The sequence below is a fragment of the Apostichopus japonicus genome, chromosome 9 (genome assembly GCF_037975245.1).
Source record: "Apostichopus japonicus isolate 1M-3 chromosome 9, ASM3797524v1, whole genome shotgun sequence".
In the NCBI taxonomy this organism is placed as follows: Eukaryota; Metazoa; Echinodermata; class Holothuroidea; order Aspidochirotida; family Stichopodidae; genus Apostichopus; species Apostichopus japonicus.
The window spans coordinates 1,956,385-1,981,959 of NC_092569.1; the positions used below are offsets into that span (position 1 = coordinate 1,956,385).

General features: G+C 39.2%; 2 protein-coding genes across 5 annotated transcripts in view; both read left to right on the forward strand.

Moving 5' to 3' along the window:
* The window catches only part of LOC139974373 (tRNA dimethylallyltransferase-like), a 121,183-nt gene extending 107,783 nt beyond the window's left edge, over nt 1-13,400 (forward strand). For 3 of the 4 annotated variants that reach the window (XM_071981479.1, XM_071981483.1, XM_071981481.1), the window contains 7 exons: nt 119-261; nt 1,387-1,498; nt 2,626-2,825; nt 4,538-4,647; nt 6,131-6,254; nt 7,690-7,804; nt 13,186-13,400. In XM_071981479.1, coding sequence (XP_071837580.1) covers nt 119-261; nt 1,387-1,498; nt 2,626-2,825; nt 4,538-4,647; nt 6,131-6,254; nt 7,690-7,804; nt 13,186-13,255 — 874 coding nt within the window. In that variant the 3' untranslated portion in view covers nt 13,256-13,400. Of the gene's footprint in view, nt 1-118; nt 262-1,386; nt 1,499-2,625; nt 2,826-4,537; nt 4,648-6,130; nt 6,255-7,689; nt 7,805-11,575; nt 11,605-13,185 lie in introns of all 4 variants that reach the window. The other variant, XM_071981480.1, reaches the window with a different exon arrangement.
* LOC139974375 (monocarboxylate transporter 12-like) lies at nt 13,361-21,400 on the forward strand. Its single transcript, XM_071981485.1, has 6 exons — nt 13,361-13,490; nt 14,437-14,733; nt 15,250-15,620; nt 16,249-16,474; nt 17,661-17,804; nt 18,283-21,400. The coding sequence occupies exons 2-6, from the start codon at nt 14,463-14,465 to the stop codon at nt 18,558-18,560; spliced, it is 1,290 nt and encodes a 429-aa protein (XP_071837586.1). The 5' UTR covers nt 13,361-13,490; nt 14,437-14,462; the 3' UTR covers nt 18,561-21,400.
* The last annotated feature ends 4,175 nt before the right edge of the window (nt 21,401-25,575 follow it).

The window sequence follows — 25,575 nt, forward strand, 5'->3', positions numbered from 1 at the left end:
TGACTAGCTTAGACTTGAGTGAGACTTTTGTGGCTAGTTAAAACTTGTTTGACTAGTTTAGACTTACGGTGATAATGTGATTACTTACTAACTTCACCTATTTTCTTGTTTTGTGCAGGAGCCTTCAAGTTTACCAACAACATGGAATACCACACAGCCAGTTATTGGAGAGCCAGAGGGACCAGGAAGGGGGTGGACCTTTAGGGGGACCACTAAGGTACCAGAATCCTTGCATCCTGTGGCTTCAGACAGAACAAGATGGTAAAATCCCAATATTTAAAGAAAAGAAAGTTAATAATGGTACATTTGTGTGACATAACATTTCTGCACTGCATTGCAACATGCTAATTTACTTATTTGGAACAACCAAAATTTTAATTGAGCTTAACTGTATTTCCACAATATCAATGAAGGTGTGTCTTTAAATGCAAGAAGGGTACAGAAAGGGACGAGAAATCAGAGATTTTATGAGAAGTCTCAATTTACAAAACGGAAAGTAATACGAAAATGGACTACAAAATAAGACGGATTGAAGGAAATAAATTCGTAAAGATGTAGAACTCATACCTACGTTGAGGGATATCCAGTTATGACTCAATATTTACATGGATTGGTCAAAGTGATATGAAGTAATAACATTATTTGTCAGCAAGTGGATAGGCTTTATAGCAGCCAGTTATATTTCTATGGCTACAAGAAAAAAACTACAAAGCATTGTACATAACAACACTCTTGATACATTGTCAAAGAAAATGTGAATGTTGTTATTGGTATTTTTTTAGTTTTGTAAAGTAAACATCGAAAGAAAATCACCTGGTTCAATTTCAAAGAATTCTCTAAGCCCTTTATTACTTTAGGTGGACTGTGGGTGTCTTAATCAGGTCTAAGGGAAAAAAGGGAGGGGGGGGTTCAGGGGACATAGCTCTGGGGAAAGTGGTCAATTACAAGAAATGAGGAAATATTATTTGAGACTTAATTTCCAAAATAAGCTGAACAATTAAAGAAGATTTAAAAAACGGAGGCCCTGAGACATTAATTAGCGCCAGGGCTGGACCCTGCTCTTGTTACGATTGTTAGTACTTCGACGTCCATTGGAACAACACAGAACACCCATGTATCACATTGCATGTATACATTACACCTGTTTATTTACAAAATAAGAGAGATTTCCTTATCTTTATCATTACTTTTTGCTATCAGCAGTATAAGTACATTTTTATGATAAGGTTTTACCCCCACATTTCATGAATTTAAAGAGACGTAGTTTATCTTTCTAGAACTCAAGGAATAGGCAAAACTTATTGCTTGGTTTGGACTTGGATTTGACTTCCAGCAAGTGTTCCTTGTAATCAACTCTTTATAATGTTTCACTCTTTCTTTAACCAGTTTTGGATGCACGATTGGAGCGAAGAGCCGATGGGATGGTAGAGGCAGGACTCCTGGAGGAATTGTCTGCCTTTCATAAAGATTATAACGAGAGAAGACTGGAGGAAGAAAGGTATGAATAATGAGGGCAGCTGACCAGCCCTAATAAAATGGTTGGGGGTGGGGGTCAACAGGGTTACAACTGTGGGGGGCCTTGAAACATATCGAGGGGACCAACAAACTATAGGAAAAAATGAAAGTGTAATCTCATTTGAACAATATAGTCAAGGATATTTGTCCAGTGCAGAAAGAGGACCGGTGAAATATTTGTAAACAAATGTTGAAAATTTTTGCAAAAAAGGTTAAGCTTATTTGGCAAAATGGGATAGGAGGTAGTCCCCTCATGATATTTAACAAGTTATGTGCTTGAGTAAGATCTATCTTGTCCGATCTGTCGGGGCTACTGGTTTAGAAAGCCAATAATTAAAATAGACATCACAAAGTATTGAGAAGCAATAGATGTGGATTCATAAGCTGGGAAAGATTCCACTATTTTACATCTATAGACTAGATGAAAGAAAAGTTTGGGACCCCCCCCACCCACCGTTAAATAAACTCCTTCCCAAGCACCCCTCTTCTTGGACTGCTCTCCCAGGCACTGGATTGGATTCACTGGATACTCTTTTTGGATAAAGTGAGGATAATGATAAATCATTAGAGATGATTACTATAAGTAATATCTTTTCCGGGTACAAGGCCAAGAATTTCAAATATCGCACAGTTTCTCACAATTTCACAAGAACTTCACATATTTAGCCCCTTGCTAAAAAGTGCAAATACCTCCCAAAGTCGACTGGATTAAATGTAAGTTCTGACACTCTCCTGAATTACAACACACAACAGGTCATACTTAACAGGCTTTTTTTTGAGGGTGGGGGATAGGGGTGGGGGGGGCTCAGCAGATAACATTTGTCTACAATAAACGGTGATAACGGACATAATGTTAGGTATGGAAATGAATTGTTGCTCCACTTCTCATGTGTTTTAAGTTCTTAATATCTACTGCTAGTGGCAGAAGCATGCATCTGCCTTCTTCTTCTACAAAAAAAAACATCCACTGGCCATAAGCCAGTAAATAAAATTTGAGGCATGGGGTAGTAGTATTACGTACTAGTCTGTAACTGGCCTATCTTACTGTGCAACCACGGATATGTGTGATGCGATCAATCCATCAACATTCTCAGTTTTGTATTTCTACAGCTCCGATGAGCTCTATGAACAAGGTATCTTCCAATCGATCGGCTTCAAGGAGTTCCACCCGTATCTAATTCTACCTGACCACGATAAAGACGACGATCTTGGTAAACGGCTACTTCTGGATTGCATCGAAAGGTTAAAGGTCGTGACTAAGCAGTATGCAAGGAAACAGCTCAAGTGGATCCGTAATAGATTTCTGAAGAGTGAGTTTTCTTTTTCATTTGCTTCTCAGGTAAACACTTTTTAATTTTTGTGGGGCAAAAAGTAGTGGAATAATTGAATTTATCCAGTTTTGAAAGGATTTAAAGATGTGAAAAATTGAGTCTAGCAAATAGTTTGCAGCTTAAATGGGCAGTTGAAATTTAATTTATATTCCCACATGAAATCTACAAATTGTGAGGTATCAAAAATTGTCAAATCTAAAAAAGCTGGTCATGTTTCATTTCTGTAATTGCATAATCAAAGGATGTTTTACTTCCCAGCAGAATCATCCTCATAATTTTATTTTACAGTTTTGTAAGAACGCTATAAAATGGTGTATTCTCACCCAAGAAAGGTGCAGTTAGCTGGTATCAGCCAATATGAGTTAATGACACTGTTTGCTTTGATTCTTTCGCAAAGTAAATTAGCTCCACCTACATCAAATATGACAGTGTTAAAGGACTAAACTAACTTGTCTGTGTGTTTGTTTTTGTTCTTCAACATTACATTGTAAATGTCAAATGGGGGGCATTTACCTCACAATTTAAAGTTTTACTCTGTGTTCGGTGCTGGGCTCTGCAGGGTTTTAAAACTCTCTGAGTTTGATCTGGATCTGAATGGTGTTCATACAAGTGCTTTGACCTTGAACACTTATGTGAACTTGAATCTGGGTGTTTGATCCAGGGTCATGTGTAAATAGAGCCAAAGAAATGCGCTTTTATTTACGACACCTTTACCGTAAAACCGCAAGGTTTGTAGTGTCAACTTCTTGTTTCAAGACAAAAAGACAGGTAACCTCCCCCCCCCCCCAAAAAAAAAAAAAACCCAAAACAATTGTTTGGGGCATTAAATGTTTGTCTATCTTTGCTAAGTGTGGTAGGTAAATACTAGTCAAGTGTCAAAAAGGGTCATGAATAGTAATACCAATTTTTCGTGTGTTGTGTGTTCAAATATCTCCAATCTTGTCTATCATTATAAATTCAGAGAATATTCCGGACATGCTTTAACCAGTATTGCAAGTGAAATGCTTTGAAAGAGGTCAACTTCTACACAAATGGAAAGATTAATAGAAGTTTCTGTGGAGGGAACCATCTTCAGTATCATAAGAGAACAAAATTCATAAACCTCCAAACTGTATAATATACATACGTATATAATATGAAAAAACAACAAAATCTGAACACATAATTATTCCCCGAGATACAAAGTTTGTCATTTAATTTTGTTGCCGAGTTCAAAAAGTGATATTGTCACTTGTTTGAAACCCTGAGAAATCTGTAAATCTCTTTCAAGATGAAGTAACTTAAAAGGGTGTGGAGACTTGCGCAAAAAGAAACGTCTAATGCCGGTAATTTGACCTAGTTTCGAATGAGGTGTAACAGAAGTGTTAAACACTACCATCGATCCCAGAAAATACACACACAGCTTGTGTACAGTCAGTACATACAGCTGCGGTCAATACCCACAGCACAGTGTACAAACGATACAGCGATGGACATCTACGGTCCAGTTAAAGATATCAATTAAGGTATCACGTTTCATTACTGTCTGCATTTTGTAGCGACACAAACAAAACGTCACTTGCAAGCAACAGAAAGTTTACATTTTCAGATGGCCGCACGCAGTTTGGGCGAGTCTTCAATTCCTTTAAGGATTCTCTTCGTGATTTGCATTTTGGTGATTTGCATTTTATTTTGGCTTTATTGTTTTACAGGACCAGGTGAAAATGTACCTTCGGTCTACGGCTTGGACTCGACAGATCCAACAAGATGGGATGAATTGGTTTATCAGCCAGCGGTTGAGATCTTGAGAGCGCTAATGGAGGTCAGTTTTACAGCTAAGGTCATCTGTCTACTGTTCACGGCATTATGGGCCAATCGCCTGATGTAACAACAAAATTGATTATTTTGAATAGTTTGGCTGTAGGTGGCATGTAGGTGGGGGGGAGATGGGGTAAGAGGTGGGGTGAGAGGTGGGGGGAGAATACATGGAACTAGGTATTGTATCTCATGTTACCACAGGCTGGTTTTTATATGAATGTTGACTTTAGGTTTTGTTCCTCACTATTTCGAGGAAAATCCAACAAATGCACTAGTATAACCTATGCTTACCACAGATCTTAATAGACTCAGTTGTAAGTTTCAACAAATTGCTTCATATTGCTATCAGCAATGTGCAGTGAATCTTTGATCATCCTAGCGTGTAGGGACTAGAGCTTCTCCGAGGCTCAGAAAATCCTGATGATAAAGGTTTCCTATCCTTTTTGTGTTGTTTGCCATTGTTTCTTGTCTCTGTACAGGGATTAATTTATCCTATCCTTTTGTGTTGTTTGCCATTGTTAGGGTTACCCTAACCCCTTAATTTTTTTTGGGAAAACTTCAAATTGTTGACATTTATTTGCACGGTTGGAAATTAATCCAGACCATTACAGCTGATCACTGACTCTGTTATCTGATTTTTGGAAACAAATAGATTGCCAAAAAAGTATCAAAAACTAAAAGAAATGCTGGTTTAAATTGTCAGTAATGAAATGAGTCCATTTCATATTAAAATGTGTTATACTCAGAATTCTTCACGTAAGTGCTAAACGCAAGTCGAAAGGAAATTGCTAACTTTGAAGGTTTTGATAATATAATCAGACAACTATTATTACCACGCTTAAGCGACCAAGAATGTGTTAGAATCCCGAAAGGGCTTATGGAAAACAGCTTTAAAGTCTGGTGGCTTCCAATTCCATACTTAAACTCAAATTTGGAATCTTTTCAAGTTAGAAACTCATTTCAGATGGGAAAACTGTAGATTGCTCTTGGATGAAAACTAACTTTTCTGTGACCCAGTTCAACTCTTGTTTGCCCTTCTTATAATTGGCATGGGAGGCAGTTTATTTTACTATGCTAAGCAGCCACATGTGCATATGGGAGAAGCTGAGACAAACTTTGAAATATCATATTAATAGTTAGAGACTTAAAGTTCCATTGAATGCCACTTTTAACTTCAAGAGAATACTCCTATGAGCACTCTGGGAAGCCAAGACTAGATTCAAAACTTGAAGTTTCGAAAAATTTGATATTTTGGTCAATTCTTTTTTAAGGCTATAGACTTATGATTTTGGGCCAAAATTTTGACTTTTTTTATTTTATAAATTTCCTTCCAACATTTTCATTGCAATATGAAACTATGCTGGCCGAGTTAATCAACTGCATTGCTATGGGCTATTGTGTCCAACATTACTGAAAACTTATTAATTGTAAATGCAGTAAGATCCTTTAATCGGTAACTGGTATGTACTGTGTTTATCTTCCGACAGGGTGAGGAACCTTCCAACAGACCGTTGGAAAGACAAGAAGCTGACAACACACTCACCGATAAGGTATCGCACGTCTGTAAATTCTGTGATGGCAGGATATTTGTCGGTTCACAGCAATGGCAAGGTATGTGAAAATTGTCGGATAAAAATAGGCGGGAAAAAAAGAAAAAAAAACGAAAGAAAAAAACGAAAAAAATAATAAAACGAAACAAAACTAATAAAACGAAAAAACAACAACAATCGTTTGGAAGGGGATAAAAATGATTGGCTGAGGATGTAAAGAGGATAAAACCTGAAACTGATGCTAGAGTGGGTTTCAAATCAGTTACCTTAGAAATAGGAGTACATTGGCAATAAGTACCAGTTTGCTATCTAACTGGATAAAACACTTATCTCTTTGTGTTCACCATGCTCATTAACTTGTCTGTATTCTGTGCGCGTTTTTGTCCCTTTTGTTACTGTTACTTGTCATTTAGCCTTTGAAGAAGATCCTGCTAGGATCAAAACGTCAGGCCAACTTACTTTTACACATTCTCTTACACAGGCTCTCTAGTGGATAAGCAGTTTGCTAACAGTTTTATTTATTTTTATTTGGATAAAACAAATGTCAACAAACTAGGTTAAAAACGAAACTGGAGACTGAGCTCCAGTAATGTGTTGAGAATGAAGCATTGCAAAAAATGCCATGAGCAGAGTGAATTGTTATTTTATTGCAGTAAATGTAACCACAAACATTTGATGTCTTGGTAAAGTTTGGTACCTTTCAATGGTACAAAGCATCAACATTTAGCATAGGCCAAGTTAATACTTACACAAGAGGTTGATCTGTAACAGGCGTAGTCTAGCTAGAAACACTACAATTTTTCGAATTCCATTAAATCGTTTGTTAGACTTAGTTCTTGAGTGAATGTACTGCTTTGTAATCTTAACTGGAAGCCAGGAGGTGTTTCGTTGTTTTCTAATAAACGGCTATACTGTTTCAAGGGTGAATTTGATTCCTTGCCCGAAGGATCAAGGAATCTATGCGATGGTGATTGCGTGTATGTGTGTGTGTATGTGACGCCCTTGGCTCGTAAACACGATAACTCAACAATGGCTAGGTGGATTGAAGTCATACTTGGTACATAGTTGCGCCACACTGCGTAGAAGAGCGCTATTGATTTTGGTGCTCATCTCATGAATAATAATGAGGTCACAGGGTCAAATGTGAAAATCTCCTAATGCTAATAACTCCAAAACCGAAAGTCAGAATTTATTTGTACTCGGTATTAATGTGTTGGTAGATAGTGGGTACATGGTGATATATGTTCAAGTTGATATTATGCATTTTATTAAGGGGCGGGGCTCAAGTTGATTTTCACTAAAATAACTTGTAAACATGTAGGTCCACAGTCAGTGAGAGAACCTTGCTGATCAATTTAATCAACAATGAGGAAAGGTTGGGATTATAATCTCAATTGAAATTCTGATTGGGCAAATACATAACCACCTGCATGTCATAAGTTTGCTTTCAAAGAGGCGATTTGTTGAAGAATTTTATCATCCTTTGAATTATGCAGGTCACGTTACCTCCAGACGTCACAAGAAGAGAGTCGCAGGAGCGAGGAAGAGGTCCCTCAATCATAAATGGGCAGAAGCTCTCGCAAAGAGAGGGGAAACAACTGGAAACAAAAGGTGACAAAGTTTCTAGTCAGGGGGCCATTAGTCTCAAAAGGTGCAACATGAAGGAGGGGTGTGGGTGAAGGATGGGGGAGGAAGTTGGTGGGTGAGATGATCAACATTGCAACTCACTCCCTTTCAATATTGGAGGTGTTTTTAGTTTGAAATTGTAATACATACCTGAAGGGGCACCAGAAGAGGGTTGAATTCTGGGGGTGAGGTGGTGGGAGGGGGGGGGAGGAAATGTCGAAGTGCAGTGGGACGTGGGACTTTGTTTGAGGAGGCAAACCAGAGAGCAAACTCATCACTTTCGTAGAAAATGGATCATCCATGACAGGTGCGTACTAGACAATGGTCTTTCTAACTGCGTGGACGTTAACACTAAATGTGTGAAATTTTATGAGGACAAGTTGCTATGGTTACAAAATAAAGCACCATGTTGCATCCATGCACACTTTGTTGTACTACATTTGATCCCTTGCACCTTGCACAAGACGGTGTTCCTGATCCACATCTTCAGTAAACACACCATCCCAAGGAAAATCCTGCTTACAGGCCTCCTGTATTATTCTTGTGAAGTTAAGCTATGCATATAAATGAAGAGTTTCTAACTGACAGGGATGGTTCCGGATGTCAAGCAGCTCTATGATCTACTCGAGCATGAAATAAATATTAGCAAACTAATTGTGAAGATGACACTCTTATCAGACTTTCAGGTCTAGGCTGGCCAACCTTTACATTGTCAAGCCTTGTCATATTAAACCACATACCTTCTTTCACCAGTTTGTGTGGCTGTTGGATCTGTGTAGTTAAGATGTGTTTGTGAGGGCATAGCTGAGATATAGAGACAGTTTTTGTTGTATATTACTGTTGTCAAAACTCATGATATAGCACTGTATGAAAATAATAACATCTTTTAATATATTTGTTAATGGAGTTGCAATTTGTTTGGGTATGTCTTTTTTATCTCACTTTTCACTTAAAATGGATAAACAAGACAAGTAATACCCCCCCCTCTTCCTCCCTCCTTTTCCATTCCTGATCTGGGTTGGAATTTTATCTTAACCATGTTATTAGTGGTTCATGCATCATTAAGTTTAGAATCTGGACAATCGAGCTTTATTGAGGAAGTAAAAAATATCTAGTTGTACGTGCCTTAATCCCAAAATGCCTTGGGCTATTCACTTTTGAGGAGAGGGTGGGGGGGGGGGCTGAAGGGGGTATATTTGTTCAGAACAGGGTAAGAGTGGCACATATATTGCCACAAGTGCAATGATCCATCCAGTCGGTGCCAAGACAGAACTCACAAAATTCGCGACTGAGAGGGAATTGACTCCTTCGACATTGCATCCTGTTTGCACCTTCGTGTTTCCGATACAGTAAACCTGTTGGCCAATCCGCCACCCATGCTTAGTAGCCGAATGAATCAACTCCACTGGTATAATATGTCACATAAGTCCATTAAAAAAATGACCCGAACCAGGACCCAGGCATCATGTGACATTTGTTTTTCCAGGGGGTGCGTCCTGTCCCTCGACGCCACTGAGGCCAGCAAATCGAACCGAGATTTGGTTAGGAATGTGACATGTAAGTTTCTGTACATACGTCATGCATTTGTTGCCTTAGGCTGACCGATGGTTGGACACAGTGGCGACGGAACCGGGGGGGCTTGGGGGGGCTCAGCCCCCCCAATGAAAAAGTTGAGGGGGCAAATGCATGATAAGCCCCCCCAATATTTACCAAGGTTCCGAAACGTGCATCTGCCCATTTGTCAATGCATACTTGTCGATCTGTCCGATGCACACGTATACTATATAGGTGTAATAATTTTAGTAATTGCTGGGGGACCCTCGGCCCGTCCCCTAGCTATAGACCACATTGTCACCCCAACCGCGTCTTCACGCCCCGTGAAAAGTGGAAGAAGTTAGTGTGAGTACCGGTAAGCGTAACACAACTTCGTCTTAGGCCAATGACTTGCCTCATTTTAGCCAGTTCTCCAACATCCCCTTACTTAGTGGCGGAGCGTCCATATATACAGTCAGGGGCGGATGCCCCCCCCCCCCGACGGACTCAAATGGATTGCTGGCGCCCTTTTCACTACTTTTTTACTTATTCGCGATTATTGACTATTTTATTGCGCTCTCATATACCTATTGACATTTGTCATATTCTGTTGGTGTAATTTACCGACAAAATGGCGACAACACCTATTTATTCTCCGTTTATCTGCAAATTAGTAAGGCCCGAAAGGGTGATTTCCTGCAATCTAGGGAGTGTCTTTACTCAAAAATTTTCTTACCGCTCCGCGCCAACCTGTGGTGGCGCTCCGCTTAGATAGTATCGAAAGCGCCCCTACAGACTATTCTTGCCCCCCCCACCAATACCCCTAGCTCCGCCACTGCCCTTACTACACTCAAAAACGTCTTTGCGAGTACACTTCGAGTAATAGCTGCTCTCTTAAAACACCATCGAATATACAAATTACCATGTTTTTACAGGCTTTCGTGCAATCTGAGAAATTGCAGGCTTGAGACCCATATTCTAGGGGTAGGTATTCGAAGCATAAAACACTCGGGAAGTGCCGTTTCCGGCCATCTGGGGGTTTGAAAAAACCCAAAATTTTCTTGTACGCTCCGCGCCAACCGATGGTGGCGCTCCGCTTAGATAGTGTCCACACATTAGCCCCCCCAATAATTTTTCCGTTCCGCCGCGCCTGGTTGGACAATCACCCTTCACACCTGTAAACTATTGTCAAGTACGAGTAGGGTAAAGAGATTTTACCACTACGAATCTACATCAGAAGATGTCAAAGATTTACCAAAATCAATTTTCGATCATTTGTAAAATACCGTACTTTAGATGAGCTTAAAGTGTCGTACACAACCGTTGCCTTCTATTAAGAGGTCTTACCATATTGATCTGAGTCCTTGATCGTTACAAACGGATTTGTATATGACGGAATAAACAACCACGGAAGGTGAAATGCCTGGAGCTGCAATACCTCGCTTATAAGTATGGAATTAAAAAAAACGAAAACTTACTAAGCAGATAAATAAAAAAAACACAAATATTGCACAAAGAAGCATGAATTTCATTTGTTAGTCAAAGTTCATTTAGCCGTATTTTCTGGCAGGTTTATTTGGGTGTTTATAAAGAACGGAGTGATATTAGTTATAATATCGACCATAGTATCGATCCTCCGCTTTTAGAGCTCTTTCAAAAGCATCGTAACCCTCTGTTTATCGATCCAAAGACGGGCCCTTCAAAGCTTCGTCTCTGCTGGAATGTGCGTGGTTTTTGGTTACGGTGGCCCTGCAAATCGAAGTAACACCCATTCCTACCACCTATACAACAGCTTCGAATCTTAAACTGTTATGCTCGTTCCTAATAACAAATTCCATTCATGAATTGAGGGACTTTTTCTTGTTTGTTTTCTGTATGGACATCTAATACGTTATAGTTTATAGAAGGACTCGTCGCATATTTGGTAAATATATCGGGATAGTTGATTTGGAAGAACAGTTACCTTTTGTTTATCAAAATATATCTGAGTGTTAGTATAAACAAACTTGGATACTTATATAGTAGGAAGTTTATTCCATCTGAACACAGACTCAAAAAGTTTGGGAAATATTTGATTTAAGGAAAACCAAAAACTTCCTAACAGCGAACAGTGTGTCGACGAATAAACGAAATCGACGGAGCGAGGAGAGTTGAACTAAATTTGAATATTGAATTATTCGGAAGATGTGAACTCAATGTTTCTCGTAACTTCGTTACCTAAAGGTGTTTGAAAAATGACGTACCCTGATCAGGTAAGACTCGAAATTTGATTTTAAAAGAAAATTGTATAGATTTCATCCGCCTGTGGGGAGCTGAGGGTACTTTATTTGTACAAGTTCTATCCTTTTCGCAGGAGGGATTGTGTGTGTGTGTTTTGGAAGGGAGGAAGAGGGGGGGGGGGGTGGATTGGTCGGGCGGAGCGAATACATCTCATCTTTTCGCCATTGTCAGTTCAGTTAAAAGGGAACTCAGTTGTTCCTCCACTCGAATTTTTTTCTTTCATTATGAATGTATTTATTTAATCTCATGGATGGTGGAGGAGGGGTGGGGGGGGGGTCTTTGATCAGGGTTGCTTGACTTCCCCTCCACACCTGTTAAAATATGTGATCTTGTGAGCAGTAGGTGACAAACTGGTCTGTGTTGTTGGTGATATTATAAGAAACAGTAAAAGCATACCACTGAAAACTGTAGGTGAAACAAGATCGAGGCTGTCGGAAGAGACACGTGGCGACAATAATGAAATAATTTATCAATAAATAATTAAATAGAGAGGACTAGAGGTTTCAACCAGCCTTCTTATTTATTTGAAACGAAAGCGATGTATTATATTCGTTATATTGTAACTGCTTTTTGGAAGAAAGTCATATTGTGAAAATTTAATGGTGATCCAGACCTAACCTTCATCGTATTTGGTTTTGTGTAAAAGGGTTTTAAATGTCAAGAACAACTTCCTCTAAGAGCTAAGATCTTAAATACATTATTACATTGGGAGATATCATAGGTTAATTTGTCTACCCCCATAGGCGTACGAGGCGGGGCAGGGGGCAGACTGCCCCCCCCCAAATTTCCAGAGGACAAGAAATTCGGGCAAAAGTCCTGAAAAATTCGGGGCTAAGAGGAAAAAAATATTTATATAAAAATATGCAGTAGTTTGCCCGAATCCTTTTCAACTTTTTGCAACTTGCAAGGCCTCAGAAGTGCCATTTCCGGCAATCTGAGAGGCATTTTCTGCCCAAAAATTTCTTGTACGCTACGCCCCAACCGATGGTGGCTTAGATAGTGTCACGGGAAATTTCGGGCACAAAAGTTTCTGCCCCCCCAACTGAAATGGTCCCGTACGCCTATGCCCCCCCAACAAGCCAGTAGACTTGACCAAGTCTTTATATGACATCATCCAATCACATGCGCTTCAATTTTTTATGTATGTATATATGTACTTTAGATCCCCCTGCAAGCAGGAACTCGCGAAGAAGCCATCATTGGCTTATCAAAGCCGCAAGCAGACCGAAGTCAGTCTCTTAGATTCATATTTAACGTCCATGATTATGAATTGTCAATTGTCAACAACTCTGTAACTGGACGACATTCATTAATCTTGGAGTGACTCGAACCGGGGACCTTATGATTGGAAGGCACCGGCGATAACCACTGAGCTAACACTCCACACAAGTGGTAGTATTTACATTACCATGGTTATTTTATGAAGAGGAATTATTCTTTACAAAGTCACCTGTTCAGAACGAATGAGGTTTTGTCCATTTTTGAAAGTTCTATTTTCTTTGACAACATTTTTTTCTGAAACATTTTCTTCAAAATCAATGATTTTTCACCAGGACTACGATTCCGACACTTACTATACGCCACGATCCACCCCTACGAGCGAGTTTCATTCACCAGACTTAACAGGTGAAAGTTACAGTAAGGACCACACGAAACGTCACTTACCAAAATGGAAGTCAACATCTACTAGATCGAAGCCTATCGCGCAAAATCAGACGATTTTCGGGAAAATCAGAGAAAAACTGCAAAGCAAGTACACTCGTGGATGGTTGGTTGTTATAGCTGGTTTTATACTCCACGTACCGATGATGGGATTCGTGATGAGTTTTGGAGAATTACTCAACCCAATGTTGAGAAGGTATCATTCTAACACCTCGACTTTAAGTAAGTCTAATGTGCACTTTATTTACTCCACACTGATCGCTTAATAATTCACGTATCAAACTTTTAATCAATGTCTAACCGACTTCAACATGAAGCAAACTCATGAAGTTTGCTTTATTGGTTTTTCTCATTGGTTGAATTGGGTACGTGACAAAATTTAATCGTTACTACATTGTGAATTGGCATGACGTAAGGCTAATAATCACTTTGTTGACTGCCCATGCACAGAGGTGATAAATTGTTCTCTCAGATTTAATCAACTGCTAACCGATTTGAACTTCAAGCAAGTCTACGGTAACGCTTAGCATATATATATATGTTACATAAGCCATGCCATACATTTTAATCAATTACATCGTGATTTGACGTGAAGTAAGTCTACAGTCGTTTTCAAACTCGAGGCGTGGCCCGGTTAAATTAGCCACGTCACACATTTAATCATTTCCATGGTGATTCGACTTGAAGTAAGTCTAATGTTCATTTTATTGACTCGTCAAATTGTCTCTTACTAGTCACGTCACGTGAGTGATCATACGATAGGACTGTAAGACCAAACTGTGATGATCAACAATGCTTTTAAATCCTGGATGATAATATAAAAGCTTCTTCTACACCCCACAAGAATGTAATGTCCTTCGCGTGGTATTGAAATACTCTGAAACCCTCTACCACTGTCAGGGAAAGGCTCGTTGAATCCGACCCCATGTAATTGGGTGGGGTGGGGTTAGGGCTGGGGGGGGGAGGTTTCCTGGAGGGTCAAAAACGGGGAGAAAGAGAGGGATGTACGCCATACTCCCAGGATCGACGCCCCCAGCTACTTCATTAAATGACGTCAATACAAGTCCTATATTATTTTCGGATATTAATACTGACATGTATAACTTTATTTGTTCTGATGATGTACCAACATTTCGTTTCAGGTTGGGTCGGTTCTCTAGCCTTTGGCATGGCTTACGTCGCTAACCCTCTCTCCACACCCCTTTACAACCGTTTCGGATGTAGGTGGGTCTCGATATCCGGTGTGGTCATGGCCTCATTTGGTCTATTTTTGACGTCATACGTCGACACCCCCTGGCTTCTTTACTTTACCTATAGCTTGCCCTTTGGTATGGGTACCAACTTCTGCTATAATCCACCACTGATCCTAACCGGGGAGTGGTTTCCAGTGAAGTACCACGTGTTATCAACCTGTACTCTTGTAGCCGGTATACCGTTCGGTAAGTTGTTTTTCTAAGCCAACATCATTTTCCAGTTTTTCGTAGCCTATAAATAGTAATTGGAAACTTTAACTGTAGTCAAGTCATTCCCAACTAATGCGAAGAAATACGTTAAATACAATGAAATATGAAATTTAATATCGTAATCACATTCGGTCGGTAGTGTGGATTTCAGACGATTTACGATGATCAATTATGTGAGCTTGTTTTCTGCTTTTAGAGGGAAAGGTGGACTGTTGTAATCAAAGGAGGGTGAGAGGGGACTTCTGGGAGGGGTTTTGTCTTAACATTGATTCACACTTTAGCATAGCCCCATAATTGGTTAACAACTTGATGACTATGAAACTAAAGATAGCTAACAAATTCGTATATAATGTCATAAAAATGGATTCCTCAAAAGTGCTCTTAGTAACTTTTCATTGGAGAGACCAGTTGGGTCAATTGTTAAAAAAAGAAGAAGAAAAAATAAGAACATGGCCAAATCACAGTTTTATTCCTTTTCTTACATTTCTGCAGGATCTTTTGTAATGAATCCTTTGTCCGAGGTGATAATTCATGCTCTTGGTTTGAAGGACGCCCTCCGTATTCTTGCCTTAGTAGTCATGGTGATCGGTATCCCATGCTGTTTAGTTTTTAAGCAACCGCCAATGCAGGACACAGCAGACGACAGTAGCGTTGCCACGGATGACGTAGAACCGCCGCAACCTAGAAGTATCTATGACACAGATAGTGCATGGCTTGCTGAAATGATAAGAAAGGAGACGAACCCGCCAGGATTCCTTTGTTTTGGAATGAGAAAAGATCTTTGGACCGAACCAGTTTTTATCTTGTTCCTGATTGGTCAGTTCACAAAAGGAATTGGTTACGTGTTCCCATTTGTTCATCTGGTAAGTCATATAGGTCCTGCACTATGGATCGCCATTTTGTTTTTAGAATATGCTCGCTGTTCATGTAACTGTCCTTCATGGGGATGCTACTACGTTGGGTTGACATGTAACAACGAGTCTGTTTTCCCCCTTTTGGGCGGGAAATACTATAGTAGCGTATATTTCCGGCGATTCTATTGGACGGTGAAATAAAAGTATGAAATAAGTAATGAACTGTACCATTAACCAATATACTTTCAGACAAACAATATTTTTAATTTTATCAAGGTTTGAGGAACTTAAGTAAGATGTCCTAGAAAAAATATGAATTCATCAATTTAGCTTACGAAATGTGTCAAATTCTGATCAAATAATTAAATTCCGTTGATCCAATGCATTGCTAGATTCACTCGCCGCAAATGCTATATATATATCAGGTAGAATTTAGCCGTGTGCAGTATTTCTCGTAGAGGTGTTGGTAGTTTAAAAGACATCGAAACATCTGTTTCAGTGGCGTAGCCGGGGAGGGTGGGGTGGGAGTGGGTGGGGGGGGTAGAAGGGTTCTTGAAAACATCAGTGCCACGTCAGGTAACGTCCTAGCCGTCATCTGTCTTCTGACGTCACGACCTGTTGCTTTTATTCTCAATAGGTTTCCTTTATGCTCAACATTGGACTAAATCCAGCTACCGCATCGCTGATTATGACCATAAAGGGATCCTTTGATATGCTAGGAAGATTGGTAGCCGGTGTCGTTGGAGAGAACATGCCATTTGGACTGATTCACGTATACGTCGTCTGTACGGCTGCCATGGGTATCGCTACCTTCCTGTGTGTCTTTGCATCCAACTTTACACACATGGCAATTTATGCTGTTTGTAAGTTTATTCATGACTCGATAACCGAGTCATTAAATAACAGTTTTGTGGCGAATGTTTGTGACTCGAGAAAGTAAATTTCAAAAGTGATTTGACTCGAAAAAGTTTTCCCGTTTGGAAATAGTACAGTTACTAAAGCCAATGACTTGTACTCGAGTCAGGGAAGTCACTGCTGGTTTATCGCCTCAACCTGAAAATGAAGTGATTCTTTACCAGCCTGTTAGATAATGACTTAAAACACTAGTGACAAGTGCTATGTGAATAAAGTCGTTGGCATTAGAAGCAATGAGACCTTAGCACCTGTGAGGTCCTGGGTTCAATTCCTGTCCCGCTAAAGTAAGATGGGTTTCTCATCCAGGGGGTAATCCACGGTTTTCCTACCTGATATGGTCTTCCAACTTTAAAAAAAAAATCCCATATGAGCCAAAGCTCTAAATTGGATGTAGCCTCTTGGCATGTAGTGTTTGTGACAGACTATTACGAGTACATCAGTATGAGTACGATATGAGTTCGAGTACAACAGTATGAGTACGAGTACAACAGTATGAGTACGAGTACAACAGTGTGAGTACGAGTACAACAGCATGGGTACGAGTACAACAGTATTAGTACCAGTACAACAGTATGAGTAGGAGTACAACAGCATGAGTACGAGTATAACAGTATTAGTACCAGTACAACAGCATGAGTACAAGTAAAACAGCATGAGTACGAGTACAACAGCATGAGTACGAGTACAACAGTGTGAGTACGAGTACAACAGTATGAGTACGAGTACAACAGTATGAGTACGAGTACAACAGCATGAGTACGAGTACTACAGTGTGAGTACGAGTACAACAGTATGAGTACGAGTACAACAGTGTGAGCACGAGTACAACAGTATCAGTACAACAGTATCAGTACGAGTACAAGTAGGTTTGACCTTATTATGAGTACAATAATGACACAATGCTCTAACCACGGGTACTAAGTGTTACACACGAGAACATGTGTTTTACCGTGCCAAATTTGAATTATTGTTGATGCATTTAGGATTGTGTATATTTCGTACATTATCATTCGTATTGAGAAATATGAAATTACATAGTAGTCTAATAGCATGCAATGATGTATAACATTTAATACCAACTGTTTTTAACAAAAATTTATGATTTTAATTTTGTTTTCTCACTTTATATTTCAGGCATTGGTTTTTTTAACGGCGTTTATAACTCACTTTTGTTTCCCACGACAACCTCATTATTTAACAAGGACTACGTAAGAGAGGCTTGGGCCTACTGCCAGGTCCCTCCTGGGATAGCTATAATTCTTGGACCAGGAATGGCAGGTGAGTAAGTGATGGTGGGAGGGAGAGGGTATCTGGATTCCATTGCAGCCAGGAACTTGAAAAAGGCAGCCAGGCACAAGGTTTACAGTCTCACCGTTGTGACATGTTACTTGTATTCCATTTCCGGTTGGCGATCTCGCTGGTTCCGGTTCTCGCCTTATGTATAGTTACCATCTAAAAAATGCATCCAATATTTGTGATGAAATTATTACTTAGTTTATTCTTACACACAAACCACGTCAATTCTACGAAATTAGTTTCTTCAAACACCATCATGAAGGAGTTTTAGTAGAGCTCGAATAACCATATAAAAAGAGCTACACACGGACAGACATACAGACAGACAAAGCTGGCAACATTTTTCGTTTTTTTTTTAAATTGAAGAAAGAAGTTATCAAAGGAGAATATTTCGTCAACAAGGAAACGTTCATAGCAAATTATGTTTTGTCTTTTTTGTTTTTCGTTCTTCTATGAATAGGATTTATTTATGACGTCACGGAGACTTACGAGGCAGATTTCCAAGCCAACACGATTGTTTTTATTGTTGCCATGGTGATATTTGCATGTATACCTGCCATCACGCTCACGCGGCAAGTGATTGCTATACGAAGACGAAAGGGAAAACCAGAGAGAGCGACCATCGTAGAGATGACGAGGATCTTTATCGGAATCGACTCAACCGCCGACGAGGATTTCGACGACGAGAGTCACGTGATTGTCAGGAGTGACGACGAGGAGACGAGTTCTATCGATTGAAGCCGAGTAGCCTTCTTTTTTTTAATAACAAACGATGATGAAATTATTCTTGAATTAACTGTCAAAATATATGAATTTATTGACAGTTGGTCAATTGAATGAACGATTTGGTCACCCACGGCGATTTTGACGACCAAAACTGTTCGCTTTTGTCAGGAGACGGCTTCTGTCCGTAGAAGATGACGAACATTGTTCAAAAGAGGATAAAAAATATAAATATTATATTAATATTTAAGGACTTTTTCTTGAAAAATGAACAGACTGAAACCATCGTTCGCCTCGACGTAAATCACGACGGAAAAATCTCAGGTCATCGTAAGGAGAGTCGAGAAGACGGTTTTCTGTCGGTTAAAGCTTGGTAGACAAGTAACAACAGGTGATGAAAATATTGTTGAATTTACGTCAATATACATATCATTTTTGACAATTGTAATAAATTCGTTACCGACGACGACTTTAAGTACAATAATAATGCCATCGACATCGGCGACTCAGAAGAATAAACTGTGTCGATGAATAAATTGTGTTGATTGACAAAGGTTTACTGAACGCTACTATATGTGTCAAAATGTACCAAGAAAAGGCAACGCACATGAAGGTCATTACATTCAAAGAAAACTTCAAGCGTTTCTCTGATTGCTTAAAAACCATGTCCACTTAATTTTATACTTGGCATGCTGCTATTGAGTTGAAGCATCTTGAATGTTATTTCTTATTTGTTGATATTAAAACAGAAAATTTTATTAATGGCATGCGAAGGTTACCTTGTAACATGATGGTATTTTTATATAGTTTGTTAACATTGTGAAACATAAGGCGTTCCGTAGAAATTCTTGTTCACTATTTGACAAGTAATCAAATTGAAACCATGACTGTACGCCTCGTTTAAACTTGATAACTAAACCGTTGTTGTCACCAGGAATTAACAGTAGACTGGTTTCTGGCATGATATAAATTTGACAAGGATTGTTCAAAGAGAATGAAACTGTTGTTTAATTATAGAAAAGTATATCATTAAAAAATGATAAAATTTAATAAATATTTAATGATAATATTTGAGTTTCCTTCCAAAATCATAAGTAGGGTGGGTGGCACCACGTCGCTTACCTACCGTGTAAAACATGTTACAATGTCCCACGTACCATTGTCGGAGGGGGCAGGGCGCTGGTTCAGTTGGATATATATATATATACATTCAGCCGGGAAGGCTTTAGACCACCCTATGACGGTACACCCACATTTTGAAACCTCTACATACCATTTTTAGCACATTTAGACTTACACACACTTGGCAGCCAATGTATGGCATAACAAGGGAGCGGTGGAGAATGAGGCTACATGTTTTCACAGAGTATAAAAAAACGGCTCTCTGGATTTGACAGTTCGCCGAGATTCTGCGAGTTTGTCATGTCAGTCAGCCTGTGAAATTGCTGATCGAGCCGTGTGTCTCCTACAGGTTAATTAGACAATAGCATTTTCAAGAAACTAATGAAGAGGAAAACAAGCAGCACACATACTTTGGAAGCTTTAAATGGGTAATGGAAACTACTTAGGAAAAAATAATGGGAGGTTCCCCCAAACCTGGCAAACCCCCACTGCCGGGGAGTACCCTTACGCTAAGAAAATGAAAAAAGGAAAAGTTTCCGGTGACTGGGCTGTTCCCCAGAGGAGGACAATTCCTCTGGGGTTTGACTCACAAGTCCTCTAGCTACCGGGTTCCTAAACAATGGGCCCATCTCTCTGCCAGGGCTGAAGCCTCCTCCGAATTTAAAAAAAAACCTAATGGCACTAGGGAACTTTTTAAATTGTTTTCTGTGTAGGTTATATGAACTAAGTATTTAAGCAAGAGGTCATAGGATTAGGGGGTTAAGAAGGAGGGTGTTTTAAGGATATTTGGTTTGAAATAATTAGTTGGTAAAGAGTTTGCTGCAATGAGCTTACTGGTGGCGATGAAGCTAGGAGTTTTGAAAAGATTAATGATACTTTAGTCCTCGGGCGAGTCATTAGAATCAAGGTACTTAAAGATTACAAGCTTAGATTTATTTGGACTAATTTTCACTCGCCATTTTCTACACCAGGAGCTTAGGGTTGTTCGCAGAGAATCTTTGAAGCGTACTGATGCATCGGGCGGAAATTCTTTTAATTGTATGCCAAATGCCACCAGCGTTAGTTTGTAGTAATCTCTCTTTTCAATTCAGCAGCTGTCAAAATGGAACAATATCAACCCACGAATTAAGATGAATGATTATGTAAGTCTGTCATTCTGAAGTTGTTGCGTATTCGTTGTTATGGTGACTTAGGTATGCTATTGAAGATTGAATATTCATAGTGTGCTGCAGCCGAAATAACGTGATTTCATAGTGTTGTCAAACCTTCAGTAATTCAATCCGGCAAATAGTCAAGTGGATGAAAGGGTGAACTACCACCTGAATGTTCCGAGTTCGATTACCACACGATGAAGTGCTTTTTGCATTAATTATCTTTTACTCGGGTTAGCATCTTTAAGTATTATTTCTGACTCTCCTTTATCAGCGCTCAGGAGTTTGACGCAGTTGTCAAGGCATAAACCTGCGGATTTCTGTTAAAATGCGTTAGGGTTCGAGATCAGCTCGGTGCAGTGATGTTCCGACAAGGGTGCAAAAAAGGTGTGGCTTAAGGACCCATACCAGCGCCTTCCTTTACGTCTCGGACCCGGAGAATACCCATAGCGGGACCGGTCGACCTTGAACGGCCAGAAGCGAGCTAGGTGGCTTTCGGTGGCACATGCCTCTTGAGGCATGTGTGCAGCCCATAATGACCATTGAATGCGTGGCCCTGCGTCGGTAGTATTCTCTTGTTTATTTTTTATTTTTATTTTTCATTTTTTTTCAAACTTTATTTTAACGGCTTCTGGCCGTTCTAAGGTCGACCGGTCCCACTATGGGTATTTAATTTAAGAGGATAGCTCGTTTAGCAATAGCTAATCTTCTACGATCTTTCCTCTAATAAGACATATAATAATATAAAATGTATGAACATTTAAGAAGTCATAAGTACAAAGTTGAAAAAAAAATGATGTAACCTAACTGGTTAATAAAACAGTTAAAACGTGTAACAGAGTAAAGAAAAATAAGAAATTTGGTAAAAATAAAAATGAAGTAGACCTAAACTTTATCAGATACTAGGCGTTTAACATGGTTAAGATTTCTTGCTGATTTTACTCTTTGATCTAGTTTGTCCCAATCTTTTGCGGCAATGCATGAAAAATTTGTGCAGCCCATAATGTCCACTGAATGTTTGCCCCTTCGTGGTAATATTTTTTTTATTAAGGAGTCTTTAAATGGTTAATGGAAACGACTTAGAAAAAATAATCGGTGGCACCCTCTCGATTTCTTACAGCGTAAAATAAAATTTTTCAATACATGCATAATAAGTCAAGAGGAAATTTGTTCAGTCGGGGGTATTTAGGATTCAACCAGGGAAGGTTTTAGACCACTCATATAAGTGTACACCCACTTTATGGGTCTCACAAACAAGTTCAATAGTTGTTTTTGGACAACCTACAGTTTAAAACTAAATAAAGACATGAATTTATAGTATAATATTCCTCATATTCATTTTACCCCTAACGATCATTTTTTTATTTTATGGACGAGGATGTCAAGGGCCGCACCGCTGCTTTATAAAAGGTGCCATATTACCTTCATTAGGCTATACCCTTATAATTTAGGCCAACATCGCGACTTTTTAAATAATTCCCCAAATTGTAACTGCGGTGTGTGAATTTAAATGACAAAATCTTCGTCGAATGCCACTACTGTCTAGAGAGGAGCGTCTACTGGGTGCTGGGATTCCCTTCTATGTATCCTGAGAGAGATTTGAGAATTTCATTTGTGGCCCTTATGAAATTGGCCATTTTGTACCACACACTGCAGGTAAAAATTAAGTGTTTATACTACTCTTGTCACCGGGAATAGAATCCTAAGGGCGCCACACACCACAGGTACAAGTTTGGGAAGAATTAAAAAAGTCACGATTTTGGCCAAAATCGGACAAAATCATAAGGCCTTATGAAATTGGCAATTTTGGGCCAAAAATGAAAGTTCTCAAATCTCTTCCAGAATACGTACGTAGAAGGGACTCCCAGCACCCAGTAGACGCTTCTGTCGGGTCAAAAGTTGAATTCGACGAAGTTTTTGTCATTTAAATTAGATATGAAATGACGTCAAGATACGGTTATTAATATTTCCACCAAAATATAAGTGTTTATACCACTCTTGTCATATATTTAATTAGATATTTAAATTAGATATGAAATGACGTCAAGAGATGGTTATTAAAATTCATTTTTCCACCAAAATTCGGACAAAATCATAAGACGCTTCTGTCGGGTCAAAAGTGGCATTCGACGAAGTTTTTGTCATTTAAATTAGATATGAAATGACGTCAAGATATGGTTATTAATATTTCCACCAAAATATAAGTGTTTATACCACTCTTGTCACCTGGAAAGGTATCCAAAGGGCGCCACACACCACAGGAACAATTTTGGGAAGAATTAAAAAAGTCGCGATTTTGGCCAAAATCGGACAAAATCATAAGGGTATAGCCTTATGAAATTGGCAATTTTGGGCCAAAAATGAAAGTTCTCAAATCTCTTCCAGAATACGTAGAAGGGACTCCCAGCATCCAGTAGACGCTTCTGTCAGGTCAAAAGTGGCATTCGACGAAGTTTTTGTCATTTAAATTAGATATGAAATGACGTCAAGATATGGTTATTAAATTTCATTTTTCCACCAAAATATAAGTGTTTATACCACTCTTGTCACCTGGAAAGGTATCCAAAGGGCGCCACACACCACAGGAACAATTTTGGGAAGAATTAAAAAAAGTCGCGATTTTGGCCAAAATCGGACAAAATCATAAGGGTATAGCCTTATGAAATTGGCAATTTTGGGCCAAAAATGAAAGTTCTCAAATCTCTTCCAGAATACGTAGAAGGGACTCCCAGCATCCAGTAGACGCTTCTGTCGGGTCAAAAGTGGCATTCGACGAAGTTTTTGTCATTTAAATTAGATATGAAATGACGTCAAGATATGGGTATTAATATTTCCACCAAAATATAAGTGTTTATACCACTCTTGTCACCTGGAAAGGTATCCAAAGGGCGCCACACACCACAGGAACAATTTTGGGAAGAATTAAAAAAGTCGCGATTTCGGCCAAAATCGGACAAAATCATAAGGGTATAGCCTTATGAAATTGGCAATTTGGGGCCAAAAATGAAAGTTCTCAAATCTCTTCCAGAATACGTAGAAGGGACTCCCAGCACCCAGTAGACGCTTCTGTCGGGTCAAAAGTGGCATTCGACGAAGTTTTTGTCATTTAAATTAGATATGAAATGACGTCAGGATAAGGTTATTAAATTTCATTTTTCCACCAAAATATAAGTGTTTATACCACTCTTGTCACCTGGAAAGGTATCCAAAGGGCGCCACACACCACAGGAACAATTTTGGGAAGAATTAAAAAAGTCGCGATTTCGGCCAAAATCGGACAAAATCATAAGGGTATAGCCTTATGAAATTGGCAATTTTGGGCCAAAAATGAAAGTTCTTAAATCTCTTCCAGAATACGTAGAAGGGACTCCCAGCACCCAGTAGACGCTTCTGTCAGGTCAAAAGTGGCATTCGACGAAGTTTTTGTCATTTAAATTAGATATGAAATGACGTCAAGATATGGGTATTAATATTTCCACCAAAATATAAGTGTTTATACCACTCTTGTCACCTGGAAAGGTATCCAAAGGGCGCCACACACCACAGGAACAATTTTGGGAAGAATTAAAAAAAGTCGCGATTTTGGCCAAAATCGGACAAAATCATAAGGGTATATAACCTTATGAAATTGGCAATTTTGGGCCAAAAATGAAAGTTCTCAAATCTCTTCCAGAATACGTAGAAGGGACTCCCAGCACCCAGTAGACGCTTCTGTCGGGTCAAAAGTGGCATTCGACGAAGTTTTTGTCATTTAAATTAGATATGAAATGACGTCAAGATATGGTTATTAAATTTCATTTTCCACCAAAATATAAGTGTTTATACCACTCTTGTCACCTGGAAAGGTATCCAAAGGGCGCCACACACCACAGGAACAATTTTGGGAAGAATTAAAAAAAGTCGCGATTTTGGCCAAAATCGGACAAAATCATAAGGGTATAGCCTTATGAAATTGGCAATTTGGGGCCAAAAATGAAAGTTCTCAAATCTCTTCCAGAATACGTAGAAGGGACTCCCAGCACCCGGTAGACGCTTCTGTCGGGTCAAAAGTGGCATTCGACGAAGTTTTTGTCATTTAAATTAGATATGAAATGACGTCAAGATATGGTTATTAAATTTCATTTTCCACCAAAATATAAGTGTTTATACCACTCTTGTCACCTGGAAAGGTATCCAAAGGGCGCCACACACCACAGGAACAATTTTGGGAAGAATTAAAAAAAGTCGCGATTTTGGCCAAAATCGGACAAAATCATAAGGGTATAGCCTTATGAAATTGGCAATTTTGGGCCAAAAATGAAAGTTCTCAAATCTCTTCCAGAATACGTAGAAGGGACTCCCAGCACCCAGTAGACGCTTCTGTCGGGTCAAAAGTGGCATTCGACGAAGTTTTTGTCATTTAAATTAGATATGAAATGACGTCAAGATATGGTTATTAATATTTCCGCCAAAATATAAGTGTTTATACCACTCTTGTCACCTGGAAAGGTATCCAAAGGGCGCCACACACCACAGGAACAATTTTGGGAAGAATTAAAAAAAGTCGCGATTTTGGCCAAAATCGGACAAAATCATAAGAGTATAGCCTTATGAAATTGGCAATTTTGGGCCAAATATGAAAGTTCTCAAATCTCTTCCAGAATACGTAGAAGGGACTCCCAGCACCCAGTAGACGCTTCTGTCAGGTCAAAAGTGGCATTCGACGAAGTTTTTGTCATTTAAATTAGATATGAAATGACGTCAAGATATGGGTATTA